General features: G+C 45.6%; 1 protein-coding gene across 2 annotated transcripts; it reads left to right on the top strand.

The window, feature by feature from the left end:
* Nucleotides 1-1,769: 1,769 nt before the first annotated feature.
* Nucleotides 1,770-7,673, top strand: EN1 (engrailed homeobox 1). 2 transcript variants are annotated; one of them, XR_005586480.1, is made up of 3 exons: nt 1,770-2,520; nt 6,868-7,441; nt 7,636-7,657. XR_005586480.1 is itself a non-coding variant. In XM_039495905.1 (2 exons), the coding sequence occupies exons 1-2, from the start codon at nt 1,839-1,841 to the stop codon at nt 7,182-7,184; spliced, it is 999 nt and encodes a 332-aa protein (XP_039351839.1). In that variant the 5' UTR covers nt 1,770-1,838; the 3' UTR covers nt 7,185-7,673. The 2 variants fall into 2 exon arrangements, 1 of the variants encoding a protein (XP_039351839.1); XM_039495905.1 differs by having other exon boundaries at nt 6,868-7,673.
* The last annotated feature ends 1,826 nt before the right edge of the window (nt 7,674-9,499 follow it).

Below are 9,499 nucleotides of genomic sequence, written 5' to 3'. Positions count from 1 at the left end.
ATGCTTGTGAGCGGCTGAAACAGATGTAGACACCAATTCTACATCCTTGCAAGACCCGAACCTCGAGTCCATGACCCACTCCGTCTGCAATTTGTGTTTAGAATTTATTCCTAACACTAAGACAACTTTCATCTTTCGCTTGAAAAACAAAATGACAAAGGACAGTTATAAATAATGCCTGCAAATATAATCAGAAAACGGCCGCTGTTTGAAGTTTGTTTTGATTAAATAACACTGTTTGAATTATTTTGTGTAAGAGCAATCTGGAACTTAACTTGAAGAAAAAAAAATCCCCACGAATAGCTAGTTTAAATAAGGTAATATAGGAACTGGAAGTGTAGTAATTTTGTAACTTTGTATTCATTCATACATCTTCAAAATACACCCAACTCTAAGCCAACACTAATTTCACCACATGTCAGTTATGTTTTAATTCTACTGGTTATGGAACAAAATGGTTATAAGCGTTATGTGTCTAAATGTTTATAAACTTGTCCATCACAGGTTGGAAAATAAAGAAACATTAGCAAAAACGTTGCAAGAGCATTTTGAATCACAGAGTTTGTGTTCCTGGAGTATTAACTCAAACGGTAACATTGAGGTTAAGCTACTTATAAATTATTTTTTAGAAATTATTAGCTCTGTAAAACTGTATAGATCCACTGTTTTTGTTAATACATTTAACCTGCATGTCTAGTTCAGCAGAACCCCTGAGAACCTCATCGACTTTTGCAAAAAAGGATGTCACAAATTCATCTCTAACCTGCCCAATAACATTCAGGAAAAAAAAACACAATAAAAAAAAAACCACCGCAATTTTGCAATTACTTTTTTTCTTTAAAAAAAGTTTTAACATGAGACAAATCAAGACAACCAACTCTCTCTCTCTTTAATAACTTGTCCTCCGACAATAATAACAAGGAAAATAAAGTGGAGAGGAGTTTTTGAAAAAGAAAGAAAGAAAGAAAGAAAATCACTTTCACAAAGCATTTGCCATCAACGCTTCCAATGCCTGCCAGTCGCATGGGTTAAACACGTACATAATCCTACGTTACTTGAACAAGTTGTTTATGGAGTTGATTTTATAGTTGCTTACAGCAAATATAAATAAATAAACAGCCCCACGCAGGGGGTGGGTCTGGAATGGATGCGCAGGGAAGAGCGCTGAACTCCCTCTGATTTATCCAACCCCATGGATTATTTATCCGCAAAGTTCCAAGGCATGCGATTGGCGGACGTCAGGGGTGTCAGAGAAATCTCCCGCTCCCCATTGGCTCGTTCCACGTGCGGGCCAGCCTCACGTGCTTCCGGTTCGAATGAAAAAAGTGTGGCTGAGCGATTTTTTAGGGAGAGTTTGTTGCAAAGATCGGAGCTGTCAGAGATTTGCTTAAAAAAAATTAAAAAAAAAATACCCAGGCGCTGTGCAAGCTGGCGCTTAAAGGCTCTGCCAAGCCTGATCTGTGGGCAAAGCAGAGTATGACACTTGGGGAAATCAAAACCTACAGTATTTGTGGGAAGATGGTTAGATTTTAAAGGCGATTTGGGGGGGCGGGTGTGGGGGGGAGCTGCTTTGTTATTTTATTTTATTGGGTGGTGGTGGAAATAGAAGGTAATTGCAAAAAAATCCAAAACCCAATTCGCTCCAGTGTCTCGGTATTTTTGGATATAGCTGTCTTAAAAAAAAACAAACCACCACCAGCCCATCTCTCTAGATCAGATCCAAGCCAACAAGTGGATTTTATTTGTATTTTTTTTCACCCCACCACCCACTGGGGTGGGAATAAAAAGTGTGTGTGGGGGGGAGGGAAAGGCAGCGATCTCCGTGGCGGGGGCTGATTATGGAAGAGCAGCCGGACAGTAAAAGTCACCGAGACTGTGCTACAACAACTACCAGCAGCAGCAGCAGCAGCGATGGAGAAAGCGTCCCCGTCTCCCCCAGCCACGCGCCGTCCTCGCCCGCAGCGCCCTGCATCCTGCCTATGCCCCACCACCACCAGCCGCAGCCGCAGCAGCACCGCACCACCAACTTTTTCATTGACAACATCTTGAGGCCGGACTTTGGCTGCAAGAAAGAGACGCTCCTGATCGTCGGCGCAGCAGCAGCAGCAGGAGGAGGAGGTGGTGGAGGCGGCGGCCGGGACAGAGACCGAGATCGCGGTCAGACATCAGGTAGAGAAAACGTCAACCCACTGATAACGAGGCCATCCAACCCGTCCTCTCTCCTTTGCCCGGATTCAAACTGTAACCCCGACAGCTCCTCCTCGGCGCCTCCTGCTGCAGCTGCTGCCTCTAAAGCGAACCCCGCCGCGGCAGCAGCCGTAGCAGCAGCGGTAGCGGCCGCCAAGCCACCCTCCGAAGGGAGTGGAACTAACCCGGCGAAGTATGGGGAACACGCCAACCCCGCCATCCTGCTCATGGGCTCTAATAATGGAGGACCTGTTGTAAAGAGCGATTCTCAACAGCCTCTAGTATGGCCTGCCTGGGTTTACTGCACTAGGTATTCAGACAGACCATCTTCGGGTAAGAACCACTTCGCTGATCACATCTGTTAGCTATTACATAATACGCAGTCGCTTTTTTCCCTTTCCCCAGCCCCCCCTCCCTTCTTTAGCGTCTAGAGATTTTTTTTTATAATATATCTCAATAATATAGCTCGATTTTGCTTTAGGAGCCTATTCCTAGCGTGGGGGTGTTTGGGTCACACAGCCAAGCCCTTCGCGCTCGGGTTAAATTATTTGGTGGGAGGTGGGGGGCATGGGGAAATCCTTTCCTCTTGCCCCTTCTTCCCCCCTTCCCCTTTATAAAACCCCGAATTCGGATGCAGGAGGAGCGATCTGGGAGTTTTTTATTCGGGTTCTGGGCTGGAATTACAGACACAGTAGCTGTGAAGCGAGGCAGTAGATTTTTTATTTTTATTGTGTGCTGATGAGTGGGGGGGAATGGGAGGGGGAGCTCAGAGACACATGTTGAATGTATTATATATTTGAAAGGGTGTTGGGGGTGAGGTACGGTTCTGAAAGGCAGAGTGGGGGGGAGAGAAATGCTTTCAGGGAAAATGTTTCTGTTATGGGAAAGCAAAATGGGCCTCTCTGAGAGCAAAAGAAAACCAGGCCTGTAGGTCGCATATTGACAAGCGGGGTTGTGTTCCTTCTAGTTTTTAGCGGCTAAGGAGCTTTCTTTTCCCAAGGATAATATCTGGTATTGTTTGGGGGAATATATTTCCCCCTGCCCTTCCCAAAAATATAGGAAGAAAAGATTCTGAAAAAGAAAAAAACAAGATCAGATTCTCCGGGACCGGGGATATTTCTGCTGCTGCTTATTTTCAGTCGAGTCCCTTTAGCGTTCCATTTGCTTATTTGAATTCTGTTTACATGGAACAAATCACGCGATCCGGGTCACTTTAAAAGGGTCTCCCAGAATTACCTCCCAGTCCAGCTTGTGGCTAGAGGAGAGAAATGTAGATCCGACCTCCGGGAAAATCCCAGCGAAGGAAGTTCCCCAACGAGACAGCGTCTCTGTCCGCAAACCCTGGCCCGAACCGGCGGGGGAGGGGGAGTAAGCTTAATAATAAAACAGAATAAGAATCAACCCCTTTGGTGTGAGCAAGGGCCAGGGCCGGGGAAGGCAGAGGAGGGGCGCGCTAACCCAAATGCCCGTCTGGTGGCTCGCCGTAACTCGCGCTGTCTTCTCCGCCTTCCCTTTATTAGCTCCTTCCACGGAAAGTGATCAATTTGCTGTTATCAGCCCGAGTCATCTCGATCCCACTGTTATTGACACGTCCAGCTACTTGAAACTCAGAAAAGCCCGTTTGATTGACTAAACGGATTGATTGAGTGATTGAGCTGTCAGGCTCTCGCCTTCCCAGCTCTCGGCCCCGGGCAGGGCAATGATTTTATGACCGGTTCCCAATGCCGCCACATGCAAAGTATTTTACACTTTCCTTTTGCAAAATCTCCTCTCTGGCACCCAGTCCCAGAAAGCTCTGCTGGGAATGTGCACCGTTCCCTTTGTTGTGTTTGGGTCTGGCCCTGTGTTCTCCTGACTGGTATCTGGTGTAGCTCTGGCTAGACCGGGGCTGAGTGTATCTAAACCGTATCGAGGGCTAAGTGTATATATCCTCGCCCCCCACCCCCATTCAGAACTGCTGTTTTATTACAATGGCAAATTTCAGTTTCCAAGGGGAAAGGAGCTGAGATCAGATCGGGGCAATTTTTGCAAAGCAGCCTCTGCAGGGTCTGGCACAACCGGGAGATAATGTGAAGAGATTTATTAAATCCACCCCCCTTTAGTAAATTTGATAAAGAGGGGATTAATATATATTAAAATCTATTCCCCCTCCATGTTCCCTAAACGTGCCCTCAGATCTCAGAGACAAACCAACCAGCCAGCCCTGGGAGATGAGTTTTAGGCCTACTCTCAGCTAGGAAGCCTGCTGTCTTCCTCCCCTAGATATCTGGGAGGGGGGGGGGGGCTGTCTTCCTAAAATTTGGACTCCCCAGCTGTTGACCTGCTTTGGATCAAAACCTTGAGGTTTTCAGAAATTGTTTTAAATTCCTCCCTAAAAAAAAAACCCTTTTACAGGATTTGTTTGGAAGTCAAAATGCAGCAGCCTGCAAACCCAGCCTTATGCTTTCGATCCTCTTGGACTTACCCACCCTTTAGATGACTACATATCAGCTCTAAGCATTTACCTTGCCTTTGGGGATACTTTTCTGGTGCCGGAGCCTTTTATTTTTACGCCCACACATACTATTGGTGTTTAAAGTTCAGAGGTTTGCATTTATACCTTTAAAGAAAGGCCTGAAAGGCCTGATCTGACTATTAATAAGGGGAGGGTTTCCAATGAGACTATAAACAGGAGAAGTAACTCATTCGGATGATCCAACTGTCATGCCGAGAGAGGCAGAACTGAAATATACAGTCTGCAATCCATTTAAAACGCATTCCACTCGGATACAAATGTGCGTTTCCCCGTATTCATTACAATATCCCCACTTCTCCTCTATAGAAATAGAGGGGAAGGGAGAGGAGAGAGATTTTCAGTTCAGTTAACATCTATAAAGCCAATGGGTTTGAAAAATCACTCGGACGAGTGATAGAATAAATACCATTTACTCTGCAATAATATGCACGGTGCCCTGAAAACAGGAGCGATCAGGAATGAGCTTGTTCATTAACGGTGGCGATTCTTTATTGTGATCGTTTTTAGTAGTAGTTTACAGGAACACACCAGGCGGCAGGGGAAGTATTTGCATTTCTCTACAGGGCTTGGCTAAAACTCGTGTTCAACCAAACTGAGCAAGGTGGTGGTGGATTTTCCAGGAACGCGGGGACAGTTTAGATTCTAGCGGCACTTTTCTTCCAGCTAGTCCAAAGCACCCTAGTCTGGTGGAGCAACCCCTCCGGCTTCAGTTAGTAGTTTGAATGTATTTATCAGAGGGGTGTGGAGGTGCGCGCTCCGCAAATGAACTACTCCTTGGGTTAAGGGAACCCCCCCTTAGGTGGCGTGTACAGAGACAGCGCAGAGTGTGTTTGTGTAGCTGTCTTTTGTGTAACGGCGTCTCTTCGTCTTGACTGTATCCTCTTTGCAAATGGGGCGCGCTCTGGTACAACCCTCCTCAGTAGCCACCCCAAAAAGAAGCGCGATGGGACACCCGAGATGGAATTCGTTTCCTTTTGTAACGGATTAGGAGAGGACAGTCACATGGGGGCAAATGGTGTATTTTCGCAGGAGCAGGCGTTCATACTTGAGCGAAGAAGGAAAGGTGGTGTCTTCTGCGCCTCCCGTCAGGTCTGCAGGAGATATCTCGGATTCATTCACACAGTTTTGCACAACATTAAGTTTGCGGTCTAACTATTCGCAGGGGTTTATTTTAGCTCTCGGATTCCGGAATTTTAAATTAAAACGTAGAATCTGCAGACAGGCTGTTTCTTCGCTGTCTGGCCTGTCATGATACTTTTGCTTTAAAAAAATCCTACGCGTGGAATGGAGTTTGTGGGGGGACATCAGTGGGTTTTCTGTTTTCATCCCCGCGTTTGTTTCAGGCCTTTGAAGCGGTGTGTGTGTGTGTGAGAACAAATACAAAGATTTGTAATGTCACGATCTACGCCGATACATGTTTTGATTTATCCAGTTTTGCCCAAACAAAACAGATTTTCTTCCCTACACTACAGAGACTAGATTTGGAGTAACACAAATAAAGTGGCTCACGAACAGACTCGTGATGATACATTAGATCACCTTCTATTAGTTATTATTTTGGGCGGATTATTTGGTCCGTTTAAATCAGCGCCGAAGCTCATTACGCCCTCAATATATATATCTAGGGTCACAACTCGGCGAATTTTGCGTGTAGGGTCCCTCTGTAATGCGAATTAACTGCTAAAACCCTAGTGCCACTGCTGTCTTTAACTTGCCAGGTCTTTAACTTGCCCCCCCCCATTTATCCTGTCTTCTGAACATAAAACTGAATTACACTGTGGGTAGGTGGGGGGGGGGGACACCCTTCCCCCAAAGAACCCCCTCATCGCCCACTCTAAAAAGCAATTTGATGGCCTGCTCTTGGCTGCCTTTTGGAGGGAGGTAGCGAGGGGGGGAAAGAAATGAATAAGTCGGCCATTTTTATTGCAAACGGATCCCAATCCGAAGGCTCTGCCTCGAGGACAGGGCAGAGGGGGCTTGGGGGTAAAGGAAATGCTGGGGAAGAGGGGGGCTGCGCTCAGTGAGGAGGACGCGGTGCCCAGGGGTGAGGAACGGAAGGAATCGCACATTGTACATCCGAGGATGCATTTCAAACACCTCCCCCCCTTCTCTCCTTCTCCTCCCCCTCGCCCACCCCCCACGTTTCTGTCCCTCTCTGCCCTTAGGTCCGCGGACCCGGAAACTGAAGAAGAAGAAGAACGAGAAGGAGGACAAGCGGCCCCGAACCGCCTTCACCGCCGAGCAGCTGCAGAGACTCAAGGCGGAGTTCCAGGCCAACCGCTACATCACGGAGCAGAGGCGGCAGACCCTGGCCCAGGAACTCAGCCTGAACGAATCCCAGATCAAGATCTGGTTCCAGAACAAGCGGGCCAAAATCAAGAAAGCCACGGGCATCAAGAACGGCCTGGCGCTTCATCTCATGGCCCAGGGACTCTACAACCATTCCACGACCACGGTGCAGGACAAAGAGGAGAGCGAGTGATCGGCACCCCCCGCCCGCTTTGATTATTATTAATTATTATTATTATTATTGCCAGGAAAGGAAACTAAAATAAAAAAAGGACTTAACGGTGGAAAGTGATATACTGAAGGGGACTTTGGACAGGTGCTATTTAAAATCAAATCTATTGTCTATCCATAGTATAAGGACTCCAGTAAAAAAAAACAAACCCCGAACACTTACAAAAATTATCTCTATATAGCCAAACATCATATGACCTTGTATATATTTAATTTCAGGTAAGAAATATGTGTAGCGATCTCCATTTGCTGGACAGTTTCTCTTCCTCTCTGTCTGTCTTTTGTTTGTTTTTTTGTTTGTTTTCTTTTTCTGATGTCGTTGCCTCTTGTTTTTAAGTAAATGTCTGACTCTCGGATTTTTCTTTTATTTTTCGTGTGAATTTCCGTCTCCTCCCTTCTCCCCCCCCCAGAAGAATTGGATCCACTGACTGCGAGCCTGAACCCGCCGCTACAAGCCAAAGATTTTATTATGTTCAGAAATCTGTAGTCTGAAATAAAGTGTAGACTGTGTTCAGGAGACAGGCTGGTTGTTCTTATTTACTGTGTGTGTATATATATGTACATATATATCCACAACTTGATTATTTATGGGTTTTTAATTGATTAGGACAAAGATGGGGTAAACACCCTTACAGAAAGTGCTGATCAATTTGTAGTTCCAAATTCAATCCTTTAGACACCGGAGCTACTGTCTTAAAAAACCCTCTTTTTTGAATATCTAAATCATGCCTCAGTCGTCGTCGTCGTCCTCTGCCTTTTCCCCCCTTTCTTTTTTTTTCCCTTTTGCTTTTTTACAGGACATAAACCCCACCTCATCATAACACATCAGCTACACCTCCGGAAAATGTCATGCAGCCTTCTGGATGTTTAGGGCTCCAGAACGTGTTGAAAAGGAATTTGTTTGACAGCTCCTTGAGATCAGTCTCGTCCCATATTGAATTTCCACAGAGGAGGGTTTTTTTTTTCTCTTTTTTTCTTCTTCTTCCAGGGCAGGATACAGAGGCTAGAAGAAGAGAGCTAGAGTGAAAACGATCATTACTTTGCAGTCGGTTGCTTAGCAGCATCTCCTAATGAATGGTACTTTCACTCTCTCCTTAGCCTTTATCTCAGCCATTGCAGTTTTAAAGTAAATTCAGTCACTTAAGGGACTTTAAAAAAAAACAAACAAACAAAAAACGGAAATTATTTCATGGGGGCGGGATGGAGGCCATAAGACGACCATTGAATTAACAGTATGACCAGATGGGTAAATTCTGTTCTCAACAGACCATCCTATGAAGAGGAGAAGTCAGTTTTCATTTGGTTGGTTGCTTTGTGGCCACTTTTTACTGTGTGAAGTCAGTGGTAATTGTGTGTCCCGGTGATTGTGCCATGAAATCGCCAAGCACATCAGGAGCTTTTGGGCGGTGCCTTAGCAAGCACGCCTCACTGTTTGCATTTTGTTTTGTCCTGGGTTTGCACATTTTATTTGGTTTCTTCATTGTGATTAAAAAAAAAAGACTTCTCCGGGCTTTTCCTCCCTTTCATATACTGATTTGTGAGTGTGTGAACATTGACCCAGTCCTTCCTCTCAGTGCATCAGTTGGACTAAATGCCTCCTCACCTTTCTGGTTCCTTGAGTTATTCCCCCCCCCCCTTTTTTTTTGTCTTGTCTTCACAATGCAACGGTTTGAATTTGGCAAAACTCTGGGGCAGGCGTGAGTACACAGGAAGGATAGGAAATTATAGAAAATAAATGTAATCATAGGTTACTGAGGATAAGTATAGCGTTCATATTTTAAGTTTTGGTTCAATATGTAACTATAATTATTACTGGCTTTTTCCCGAGTGTATGTGCGTTTACCACACAGGGTCTGGAACCACAGTGTAGCAAAAATGCCTCAGCTCAATGTGTGTGATCCAATTTATAAAACCAACCACGCAACTTTTATTAAGCCCACCGAGTGCATAAAATATACCTGTAGAGCCCCAGGTGTTCGCAGAGAACGGTAGAACTCTGAATAGAACCTTCATACTCATAACGGGTCTGTTTATTTAGTTCGAATCTTGCAGCCAGTCTTAAGGGGGAGGCAGCGTTAACTGATGTGGCTTTTTAACACAACAGGCCTGTTGGTATTTCTATCCTCCCCCGCTGACTTATGGGCGCAAAGTGCCCCCGTTCAAGGGGTTCAGAGGGAGATGTCACCCCAGTGTGAGAAAAAAATAACGCAACCTCCAAAGGAGACGCCTTAAAACACAACCACACTAGCCGCATGCACAAAGAGCTGGACAGAAGTT

Source organism: Mauremys reevesii, linkage group 11, assembly GCF_016161935.1.
Source record: "Mauremys reevesii isolate NIE-2019 linkage group 11, ASM1616193v1, whole genome shotgun sequence".
NCBI lineage: Eukaryota > Metazoa > Chordata > Testudines > Geoemydidae > Mauremys > Mauremys reevesii.
The sequence above is the reverse complement of the archived record's forward strand: the minus strand, read 5'-3'. Positions and strand labels throughout refer to the sequence as shown.